This window comes from Cervus canadensis, chromosome 2 (genome assembly GCF_019320065.1).
Source record: "Cervus canadensis isolate Bull #8, Minnesota chromosome 2, ASM1932006v1, whole genome shotgun sequence".
Taxonomy (NCBI): domain Eukaryota; kingdom Metazoa; phylum Chordata; class Mammalia; order Artiodactyla; family Cervidae; genus Cervus; species Cervus canadensis.
The window spans coordinates 38795943-38808866 of NC_057387.1; the positions used below are offsets into that span (position 1 = coordinate 38795943).

General features: G+C 33.6%; 1 protein-coding gene across 6 annotated transcripts in view; it reads left to right on the forward strand.

Annotated features, from left to right (window-relative positions):
* The window catches only part of COL11A1 (collagen type XI alpha 1 chain), a 210274-nt gene that overhangs the window by 164918 nt on the left and 32432 nt on the right, over positions 1 to 12924 (forward strand). For all 6 annotated transcript variants that reach the window (XM_043460500.1, XM_043460499.1, XM_043460501.1 and 3 more), the window contains 6 exons: positions 3758 to 3811; positions 5368 to 5421; positions 6664 to 6717; positions 11341 to 11394; positions 12003 to 12110; positions 12817 to 12870. In XM_043460500.1, the coding sequence (XP_043316435.1) occupies positions 3758 to 3811; positions 5368 to 5421; positions 6664 to 6717; positions 11341 to 11394; positions 12003 to 12110; positions 12817 to 12870 (378 nt within the window). The remainder of the gene's footprint in view (positions 1 to 3757; positions 3812 to 5367; positions 5422 to 6663; positions 6718 to 11340; positions 11395 to 12002; positions 12111 to 12816; positions 12871 to 12924) is intronic.

Here is a 12924-nt window from a genome sequence, read left to right on the forward strand (position 1 = left end):
GAAGGTGACTCAAGAAATCAATTCCCCCCAAAATTGATTATATTTTCCCAGAGTACCTCTTTAAATCAGGAATCTGAAAAGATGCTAATGTAATTAACATGCTCACAATTGCATCTTGCATCCTTTAATTGAGTCTTTGTGGCAGAATAGATGTTAGCAATTATATTAGACATAAATAATAAAAATGTAGTAGTCGCTTACTATTTGTCTACAAATGAAGAACACATATAGAATGAAAGCTCTTGGCCTGAATTCATTTGTTTCATCATTTAAGAGGTAAATGATTTTAAATTAACAGACCTTATAGCAGAATCTCTCTATGCATAAATTACCCCTTAGGAAAGAGCTGTGACATTGAAAACTGATTAACACTGGAGTGCCATTTTGCACGTTTAGTTGCCGCAAGAAAAGCATTTGACTCATTGTGTTTCTACTAATTTGAATAATAAGAATATTCTGTCTAAACTTGGGGCTTCCCTGATAACTCAGTTGGTAAAGAATAACCCCGCAATGCAGGAGACCCTGGTTCAATTACTGAGTCAGGAAGATCTGCTGGAGAAGAGATAGGCTACCCACTCCAGTATTCTCAGGCTTCCCTTGTGGCTCAACTGTAAAGAATCCGTCTGCAATGCGGAAGAACTTGAACTATAATCAAACTTCATAAAAAGAGATAAATATTTCAGTATTTTTCTATTGGGTGGTTTCTACTGAACTAATATCAATAATAATATATGCATAAATAAAAACAGCAATGCAGACTAGGCGTGTTATAGAAATACAATTATGAACTAATATTTATATAACATTCAATTTGGAGATCATAAATCAGATGCACTGTACACTACAGTTGGTGGGAGATAAGGAATGTGATTGTTAATTTATGTGGTGTTTATAAGAGCTTAATTATGTTTACGTTGTAATGCTTACTACTTAAGGAAATGAGCTTAAGCTGAAACGTTTATTTCATCTGTGTTAAAAATCTACTTGTCTTTTTAAGAATTTGAGTTCATGTTCTCCATCAATGAATTAGAATCTCCTTGGTTGTGGATCTTGGAACCTAACATTTTGGTGACCTCTTTCAGATTATTTTTAAGCAGGATATAATTGGAAACACTACCTGGCTATTTCCTCTTAGGAACTTCTTTAGTAATTCTAGAAGCTAGCATCAGTTGATGATAACCATTTAAGAAGTACATATGATAGGCTATTTTCCTAGACATCTAACTTACAAATGAGAAAAAAAATAAATGAAATTCTGGTATATGTTGTTATAAATCAGTAATTAAGATTTCCTCATACAAATGAATATATAGAACATTAAAAAGTTTACAAATACACTCAGTAAAGTATCCTCTCTCCAAACTGAGAATCATATGGAGTTGGTACATCACAAAAACAATTTAATGGCTTATTCCCAGCATTTAAAAACTGAAATATAATAAGATAAGGATAAAAATATCATATATCCAAGATTACCTTTTTTCCTTTTTTTAAATTTATTTATTTTAATTGGAAGCTAATTACTTTACAGTATTGTAGTGGGTTTTGCCATACATTGACATGAATCAACTATGGGTGTACACGTGTTCCCCATCCTGAACCCCTCTCCCACCTCCCTCCCCATCCCATCCCACTGGGTCATCCCAGTGCACCAGCCCTGAGCACCCTGTCTCATGCATCGAATCTGGACTGGCGGTCTGTTTCACATATGATAATATACATATTTCAGTGCTATTCTCTCAGATCATCCCACCCTCGCTCTCTCCCATGGAGTCCAATAGACTGTTCTATACATCTGTGTCTCCTTAGCTGTCCCGAATATAGGGTTATCTTTACAGTTCTTCTAAGTTCCATATATAGGCATTAGTATACAGTATGGTGTTTTTCTTTCTGACTTACTTCACTCCGTATAATAGACTCCAGTCTCATCCACCTCATGAGAACTGATTCAAATGTATTCTTTTTAGTGGCTGAGTAATAGTCCATCGTGTATATGTACCACAGCTTTCTTATCCATTAGTCTGCTGATGGGCACATGTATACCCATGGCTGATTCATTTGAATGTATGGCAAAAACCACTACAATATTGTAAAGTAATTAGCTTCCAATTAATATTAATTAATTAAAAAATAAATTCAAAATTTCATTAAAATCTCAATTTTTCCATGATGCTCTGCCAGTTGTTAGAGACAAAAGATTGACCTGAAAGAGCAATGTCCAATGAGTTCAGTTCTGTTCAGTTGCTCAGTCGTGTCCGACTCTTTGCCACCCTATGGACTGCAACACACCAGGCTTCCATGTCCGGCACCAACTCCTGAAGCTTACTCAAACTCATATCCATTGAGTCAGTGATGCCATCCAACCATCTTATCCTCTGTCGTCCCCTTCTCCTCCCACCTTCAATCTTTCCCAGCATCAGGGTCTTTTCCAGTGAGTCAGTTCTTCACATCAGGTGGCCAAAGTACTGGAGTTTCAGCTTCAGCATCAGTCCTTCCAATGAATATTCAGGACTGATTTTCTTTAGGATTGTCTGGTTGGATTTCCTTGCAGTCCAAGGGACTCTCAAGAGTCTTCTCCAACACCACAGTTCAAAAGCATCAATTCTTCTGTGCTCAGCTTTCTTTATAGTGCAAGTCTCACATCCATATATGACTACTGAAAAAATCATAGCCTTGATTAGACAGACCTTTTTTGGCAAAGTAATGTCTCTGCTTTTGGCAAAGTATTGTCTATGCTGTCTAGGTTGGTCATAGCTTTTCTTCCAAGGAGCACGTGTCTTTTAATTTCATGGCTGCAGTCACCATCTGAAGTGATTTTGGCAATCTTGATTCCAGCTTGTGCTACATCCAGCCCATCATTTTTCATGATATATTCTGCATATAAGTTAAATAAGCAGGGTGACAATATACAACCTTGACATCCCATGAGTATAAGTATGCAAACAAGTGGTACAAATGTGTTTTTAAGTATATGATTCAAATGTGTACAAAGTTTTGTAATATAAAAGAGGAAATATAAACAGATATGCTGGGAGAATTAGGAAAATCAAGAGGGAGTACAGTAATTTTTTTTGCTGGCCCATAAGGATAGGGCCAGGTGAAATCTGAGTGCAGCTGCTCTGATTTTATTCAATAGCATAGAACCTCTCCTAAAGCTATTACACTACAACTGAACATAAAGGAAATAGATTTGAGTGAATAAAGGAAGTGTAATATATCAGGTCTCATGGCCTTATGAGTTTTTAAGATCCAGAAGTGGAATTAACAGGTCAAGAGTTCAGAAGATATTTGTAACCCTGGACATATATTGGATGGAATATTTATTTTCAAAGGAGTTTTGTCTAACTGTTCCTATCTATAAAATCCTCACCAGGATAAGGTGTCCTAAAATAATTTGGAACAAGATTTTTCAAAAACATTTTTGCAGTGTTAATTCCATATACTACTCATAAAAGATGGAGAAAATGATTAGGTATTTATAAATTCTCAGAACAAATTATGTGTTTAGTTCTTGTAATTGAAATCAAAAAGTATAATACTACTCAAAGTGTGAATTTTGTGAATGTACATATATGATTCCCTAATATTTAGTCAATATTTGCATTATATGTATTTTGACAGATGATAGTTTATGAGTCTTAATTCCGTGTTCTTATTTAGCTGTATTTAACTTTGAATTCTATACGAGAAATTGGACAAATATTTCTTTTTAAATACATGAATGAATTTTACTGTTTCTCTATTTATATTTTCTTAGGGTCTTCCAGGCCCACCCGGTGAAAAAGGAGAAAATGGGGATGTTGGTCCCATGGTAAGTTTTTATTTTCTAGAATTGATGTATATTGTGAATTTCCACATTACTTGTATCTTTCTCAAGGTTTATTAATATGAACAAAGTAGTCCTAAAGGTAATGACTTTTCAGATTGTTGCCTCCCTGTTCCTCACCCAGACTTGCACCTGACACTTTTAAAGTTTCTCTCACTGTCTTGAATATTTCTCTATCTTTCCTTTTTCTCTGTTTGGAATAATGTTGTGCACACATATGACACATTCTTTGGTTGATGTATTGTTATATCTGTTTTATTTCTCTGTGTATGTATTGTTAGGTATATATAAACTGCTACACTTTGGGTTTTTTTTTAGTCTTTAGCTTTAACTCTGGCCTTTGATGTGAAACAGGTAAATAATAGATAATAGTTACCCAGGATTTGGGTAACTAACAAATGTTAACACACTATTAAAAATTAATTATACTTTGAAACAAATTCTTAATTTAATGAGGGATTTTATCTTAATCAGAATGCTTTGGCATAATAATATGCAATTATTGATTCTGGATTTTTGCTCTAAATTTAATATTTCAGCTAAAAATTTAAAATACATATATTTGTTGATCAAGAACTATTTTTGTAAGGAAAAAAATAAGCCAGGGTCATTGACATCTATAATGGAATGAATACATTTCCTAATTGCTCTTTCCCTTTGATAAACATTGCCTCCAATATTTGCTTCCTTCAAAATACATATTTTGATAATCTTATACTTACATGTTAGATTTTATAAGGAACAAAAAACATAAACATTGCCCATTCAAAAAAATTAATTAATACCCTAAACAGTTTCAGCTGCATAGCAAGCTTCTCTCTGAATACTCTTGCTATGGTCCGCTGAATCAGTAATACATTCTCTCTGACTTATGGTGATAGCTAATAGCTAATAGTCAACCATGACATGAGAATAAATTGTGACCTCTAAAGAAGTACTAATGCCCTGGGATTTACTACAGATGAATTTAAACACAGTCTTGAAGTAAGGGGTTCTGGCCATCAGTATTTTACAAAATTTGTCCAAAGGTAATTTTAATGCATAGTCAGGAGCAAGAACCTTGATTTAAGGATGACAACTAAACAGTTAATCTTATTCCAGTTCTAGCATATATAACATGAGAGCTGGCATTAAAAAAGTAAAAATATACAAATAAAAAATATAGAATTAATGAATTCTAAATCTACTCAAGCACTGTTTGTTTTCCCAACTTTATGTCCACTTTATACTCTGGCATTCTAGTATATTCTGGCATATAATATTTTAGTTGTATTATGAATTCATTGTACTGGATAGTATAATAGACTTTTATAATTTTTAATTAAATTGTTCTTCTTGCAGTTCTGATTTCCCCATATCTATGTGTAAAGAAGCATTTGCTAACATGATGTATCCATCAAGAATGACTTACAACCCTGATATGCTTTATGACTTTGATTTGGCAGGCTGAAGCTTCTTTTTGTTTTCTCAATCACAGAATGAAAATATCAGGAATGCATTTGAGTTCGGTCTTCATAAACATTAATATTCTTCTCTTACAGGGTCCACCTGGTCCTCCAGGCCCAAGAGGTCCTCAAGGTCCTAATGGAGCTGATGTAAGACTGTGAAATATGTTAGTTATTTTGGAGTTATATAGATATTATGTAATGGCAGGTAGTATTTAAAATACAGTGGGGATAATTATTACACTCCTTTGAAATGTTTACATGAACAGTAGCTCAAGGGTCATTTACTCACTCCATTTTATTTAAAGGAAAAGAAAGGCTTTGTAGGGAGCTAGTTCCTACAAATATTAATATAATATGGGTACAAAGTTTACATGCAATATATATTTAGTGAGAAATATATATTGAGTGAAAAATATTCACTAAAGTACTGCATTGTTCGGTTCAAATTACTGTCTTGCACATAATAATTCTACACTGCTGCTGAATTGTTTCAGATTTAACCCTTTATCTTTTACAACTGCTTGAGGAGATGGTTTGTAATTGCCTTGACTATACTAGCTTAGGTCTGTGTTCCAAACATCCTTTATCTAAAAGTTTTGCAATTTTGTATTTTCTTCTGTAGAATATATCAGAGTAACATGGGCATGATAATATATGTACTTCTTACCCTGTAAAAAAATGTTTCCTCTTAATTGTATAAATGATCTCCCCCAAGCTTAACTGTTGACTGACTGTTCTAATATTATAGGAATGTAATGTCATATTTATCTTATTGTTACTATTAACAAATTTATAGATTTTGGTGTTCTGTTTCCATTTGACTTTCCCTTTTCACAAAGAGCAAGTTATTTATTCTTGTCTTTATTGCTCTTCTGTTATTCCTGGTTTTAATTCTGGCAGGCCAGAACTAGGTAAAATAAATTACATGCAGATGTAATAATAAAAATGCTTTTAGGTTTTAATTCTCCTAAGTAATTTAAAGACTAAGAGATGGTTTATATTGTTTTTGCATGGATTGTAGTATTCTTAATCAGTCATATTTTGATCCACTAAGAAAATCTGCAAAACCATCCTCTAAATCTGATCTACTCAATTGGCTGAGAGATGGAAATTATGTTCCAAGTATCAACTGACATGACTAGAGTTGGAAAGTCTTCTGCTTTATCTCCAGAATTCTGGTGCATTTGAAAATCAATTTAAAACAATTAAATTATTTGCTATCCAGTACATTTGACAATTCCATAAAGTTCATCATCTTGTCTCATCTTTCAAATGACTTGAGATATTCTTGCACATATTTCTCTCTTTGAGAACAAGTGGATGTGTGTTTATGAATTTATATCTTATTACAAGAGTAAGGATAACTGTATTCCCTTTCTTACACCACAGGGACCACAAGGACCCCCAGGATCCATTGGCTCAGTTGGTGGTGTTGGAGAAAAGGTAAGGGATGCAGTGATAGACAGTTACGGTAGCAAGAATTTGGGACTTTAATAATATCAGTTAGTATTTTAAGTGCTTATAATAGTTGTGTCTTTCTAAATGTTTTGCACGTATTTATATCATCTTCTGTGATAGTTAAATAAATTAAAAGTAAAATGACTTAGAGGTGTAACATTTTTTATTGCCAGTCATGGTGCTGAGTGGTGTAAATGGATTACTCCTTGTAATTAACACAACCACCCCACGATGATAATATTTTATCCACATATTTAGGTTGAGTGAGCAGAATATTGAGAATATCAGTAATTTCATCAAGGTTTTGTCAATAGAAAGTGACTAAATCAAGATCCACTTTAACCCAGGTATATTTGATTAGACCGTGTCTGTGGTAACATTCTAGTGAAAATAGAAGAGATTGGTTGATGCAGCTCACTTAAACGGGAGAAAAGAATCCTTCACAATACAAAAGAATTAATCATTCATTTGGTCATATTTGGAGTTGTATTTTCATTACTAATTGAGCTTCCTTGGTGGTTCAGACAGTAAAGAGTCTGCCTGCAGTGCAGGAGACCCGGGTTCAATCCCTGGGTTGGAAAGATCCCTTGGAGAAGGAAATGGCAACCCACTCCAGTATTCTTGCCTGGAAATCCCATGGATGGAGGAGCCTGGCAGGCTACAGTCCATGGGGTTGCAAAGAGTCGGACACAACTGAGCGACTTCAATTTACTTTATTTTTTCATTAGTAATACTATGTCTTTGGCACTTTTCAAAATAGTTGGCATTGATATAGTATCTGGGCTCTGAATAGTTTCCCTTTATCATGAAAATGATTTTATTTAAAATATCTGCTTTTCCTTTTTATAAAAATGATAAAATGATTCTTTGATTTGTTATTTATACATTCACTCTCATTTCTTAAAAGAACTTTCAAGAAAATTAACATTGATATTGCTTTACTAAAAAAATAAATTCTTCGTCAGTTTGAGGCGTAGAAATGTCATGCCATAAATTACGCAGTGGAAAAAATTTAGAAATTTCCTGTGTTTGTTTCAGTTTTGATAATAAATATCAGAAGTATAGACTTATCCTAATCATAAAAGTGATTCTGTTGTTTAGTCTCAAAAATTTTGATGCATCATATATTATACTCATTGATTTATTTTTGTTAAAAGATTTAGTCCTCAGAAAAGATATGTAATTGGTTGAGAATCTAGTACTTTAGTGTTTATTTCTTCCCAACACCCACATTCTAGCATTTTGATTATAATTAATTTTATATAATTGCCTATTTAAATAGTTTCTTAATTACTAAATTAGAAATATTTGAAAGTTATTATCTAATTCTTCCCCTGGAGAAGGAAATGGCAACCCCCTCCAGTATTCTTGCCTGGGGAATCCCATGGACAGCAGAGCCTGGTGGGCTGCAGCTCATGGAGTTGCAAAGAGTCAAACACCATGAGTGAGCGACTAATACTTTCACTTTCATCTAATTCTTACTTCATAAGAAGGCTAGTGCTTTAATTCTGATTGACTAACTCTTGGTTTATATTCTTAAATTTTAAGTTTCTGTTTTAAAAAATGCAGATAAATTGAGAATGGAATTGATAGAACCTTTTCTTTGAGTTGAGTTGTCATAGGAAGACTAACAGAAGAGAAGACTGCTATCTGATGGTATCACAGTAATAGACAGATGAAGGTAGCCCACACCTTTCCTCTTTCTTCCTTTTGCATCATCTTCTTTTGGTTCTAATACTGAACAAATAATTGTGAGGACTAGTCTCTAATTTTAGTTTTCTGCCCATATGGCAAATTCTAAAACCATTTTACAACTTTTTCAACTTATTTTGTTTCCTAAAGCTTTTGGGTACAGTGGGAATACTGTTAAGTACTTAAGTTGCTTCTTTAATGGTTTTATCCTCTGCCCTACTCTAGAAGATAAGCATGGATGCCAGATGTTTGGAGCTTTGGGAAATTCCCTTCCCATACTGTTTCCATTTGCTTAAAGTCTATCTGGTAACATCTGGCCACTTTTGCATCTTCATAGAATAATTCGGTCAATCAAGATAGGTGTTTGACTTCTTACAATTAAAACATCTAAATTTGTTGTACTAAAAAAAAACAGAGTTTTATTTGTCTCTGTTTAAAAACTTTTCTATGTGACAGCAAGATAGAAATAAAATCCTAATTTTCTTTTCTTTTCTTCAGAATCTAGAGTATAGATTCTGGCTATACTTTGAATCTAGGGTGTACTTTGATGTAGATTATAGATTTTTGAGATCGAATCTGATTTGATTTTAATGCTTTCTCACTTTTATGCTGGAAATTTATTTTCAGTCCCAAATTCAACAGAAAAAAGAAAAGCTAAGCTACTTTAGTCATGCTGCACTTTGCTTAAATAAATTTAACTTGTTTTCTGTGTAATATATATTTGCTATAGATGGATTTTGTACTTTAGTGTTTTCCTCAAAACAATGAATGCATGTTTTATGAATTTAGACAGAGTAATTTGCTGTCCCTTCTGAAGGGGGCTTTAATCTGAACAAGTGTGTTACAGAATGGGATAAAATGGTTAAATGATAAGTAATAATAAATGTATAATCTACCACCTCTTTCATATGCCAGTGGTCTTCATAGAATTTACATTATTGTAAATATACTACTATTACTTAGAATAAGCATGGTTAGCCTTGTTGATAGTAGAAATATTTAATTTGTATAATCCAGTCTTGTTACACTGTTTTATTGCTTTACTTGTAATCTTGTTCCAATCCCTTTTCAATTTTAAATGGGACCTTTAAAGATAATATCATCTTAAGTAATTGCTATTTATATTGTGCACATTTGTCTATACTGTAACCAAAAATGTAATTTTCATATATATTTAGTCATACTGCTACATATTAGATCTCTAGAACTTATTCATCTTGAGTATCTGAAATTTTGAACCCTTTGACTAACATCTCCCCATGGCTCCCAATCTCCAACCCCCAGTGACCACCAATGTACTCTCTGCTTGAGTGAGCTTGGCTTTTTTAAATTCCATCTGATTGAGGTTATGCAGTATATTATATACATTCTATATATAACGAATTTAATATGGACATTTTACAGTTGATTTGAATGGCAAGCCGCTTAAGTTTTTTCAAAGATGTGAATAATGACTCTTAAAATATTACCTACATTTTATTCCATCATCCTGGGATTGATGAATGATTCATTGCTTTGGAAATAATGTAAATATAATATTTTACTTGTAAAGTTTATTCAAGATAATTGGAAATATTTTCTACTTATCTTGAGAGAAAGTAATTTATACACAATAATAGTACTAATAAATTCTTAGAAAGTACTTGATCTCTTCCCTCATTATGCAGACAATTGCAAAAGTTAAAATATGTGCATATTCTCAAAGAATAAGAAATTGTGTACACAAAATAGTCTCTCCTTTGGAATTATGTTTATATTTGATTTCAAACCAATTCATGAACAGAGGGTTTGTGCCAGGAACATTAGAAATAGCTAAGTTAAAAATTAAAGGAAATTCAGGCCTCATTTTTTTTTAATTAGAATAATTTTTACTTCAGATTTTCTAGTACTGCAAGTTTTGTATAGAAACATGCATGGCACATCAATGTACTGTATTACTTCACTTGAATGATTACTTGAACAGAATATTATGTTTGTATGCATTTCTAAGTATGAGGAGTTAATAACAGACTTTCACAAGAGAAAACCTATTAGTCTAGGAGGTTTATTTATTATTCCACTGAGTCAGAAAATAGCCATCCATATCTATATGTGGAAATCATAAAAACTACCTATATATTTGGAGAAGTATATATACTGGAGAAGGAAATATATATATACACACACACACACACACAGGAGAGGGAAATGGCAACCCACTCCAGCATTCTTGCCTGGAGAATTCCATGGATGGAGGAGCCTGGCAGGCTATAGTCCATGGGATTGCAAAAGGGTCAGTCATGACCTAGTGACTTAACTATATATATATATATATATGTATATATATATATATATGCACACACATATATATACATATAGACTCAAAAGGAGAAATTTTAATTAGTATCTAAGTATCAATATGCATATTACAAATAGTCTTTTTGTATTTATAGCTCCACTTTAGACCTCTTCAGACCTCTACTAACTAATTTTATAGGATTATCAAAATACTACCAAATTGTTTGATTAGAGCAATTTAATATTTTAGAAAGAAAACATTTTTAAATTGTTTAATCCATAAACTTAATTGTAATGTGAATATTGATGCAACACAATACACAGTTTTTCGGAAACATGTGAATGTCTGTTTTGTGTGGTTTGGTGGTAACTTGGCTTAATGTTCTGGCTATTAACTAACTGATGAGAATTGTAGCATCCAGCATATTCAGTTCTATTAATATCTCCCCAGTTGTGAGAAATAAAGTATTAAGGTCAGTAACTGAAAAAGTTTCTTCTTTTTATCAAAGCTGTCCCTGCTTTTTAAACAACATAATGAGTTAAGGGCTAGTTTAAAGTGTCATAGTCATCATTGAAGGCAGTTTTACAAATGTAAAACATCGTTTCTGTGTTCTGATAACTCATTTCCCTTCTTTACAGGGTGAACCAGGAGAAGCAGGGAACCCAGGGCCTCCTGGGGAAGCAGGCACAGGTGTAAGTGCTGGCTTATTGTCAATATAGTGTTTTAGGGATAAGATATTTCTTTCAGAGTATTTTAAACATGGAACTTAACTCCTAGATGCGATTCAGTTGCTTGGTTTCCCTTTCCAATCCATTAAGAATCATCACAAATGCAGAGCCTTTTTATTTAATAATTTTGCCTATCTTCTGCATATTTTTGACTCACACAGAAATTTAAAAAATATTACATGTGCATAAGTTAGAGCATTAAGAACTGTAAGATATTTATTGCACATATCTTTGGTGGACTATCCACAAAAGAAATGAACAAACCCTGCTACATCAAGTGATTATATATGAATTGTATTAGGATTGTACTATTCTAGCTTAGATTGGTTTAAGCTGAGGGTGACCTTGACTTCCTGAAAACATTTGGCCATGTCTGGAGACATTTTTGGTTGTCACTCTTGGAGGAAGGATAACTGCTGGCATCTACGTAATAAGCACCTGGATGGTGTTAAACATCTTGCAATGCAGGAGACAAGCTCCCACAGCAGAGAAGTGCCTGACCTAATATGCTGAGGTTAAGAAGCTGTTTTAAAACTTGTAAGAGAATCAATTGTTTTTCTTATGTTGTGTAGGGTCCCAAAGGAGAAAGAGGAGAGAAAGGAGAAGCTGGTCCACCAGGTGCTGCTGGACCTCCTGGTGTTAAGGGACCGCCAGGTGACGATGGCCCTAAGGGTAATCCGGTGAGTGACCTTGGTCCTCTTTAAAGTGACATCTGTGGCAAAGCTACTTGAAACTTTTCATAGAAAGACTCGAAATCATGAGACTTTGACCCATAGTTGGTGAGGCTAACTTTTCTTCATTTTATATATTCATAAGCATTCTCAATTCGTATCATTTTATTTTTTTTTTTTGCTATTCTTTGTTTTAATTATTTTTTTCCATTTATTTTTATTAGTTGGAGGCTAATTACTTTACAATATTGTAGTGGTTTTTGCCATATATTGACATGAATGAGCCATGGATTTACATGTGTTCCCCATCCCGATCCCCCCTTCCGCCTCCCTCCCCCACCCCATCCCTCTGGGTCTTCCCAGTGCACCAGCCCTGAGCACTTGTCTCATGCATCCAACCTGGGCTGGTCATCTGTTTCACCCTTGATAATATACATGTTTCGATGCTGTTCTCTCATAACATCCCACCCTCGCCTTCTCCCACAGAGTCCAAAAGTCTGTTCTGTACATCTGTGTCTCTTTTTCTGTTTTGCATATAGGGTTATCATTACCATCTTTCTAAATTCCATATATCATATCATTTCAAACAATTTTTCTGCAGGAGAAGAGAGATATTTTGTATGGTTTTGCCATGACTTTTACCTCTTAAGTTTCAGAATATCATGACTTTATATGAAACTATTTTTTATTATTTCCTTTTAAAACATTATCTTAGGGTCCTGTTGGTTTTCCTGGAGATCCTGGTCCCCCTGGTGAGCCTGGCCCTGCAGTAAGTATCATGAGAAAACAAAAGAATTATTTTTATGAGGAATCTTCCCAGTTA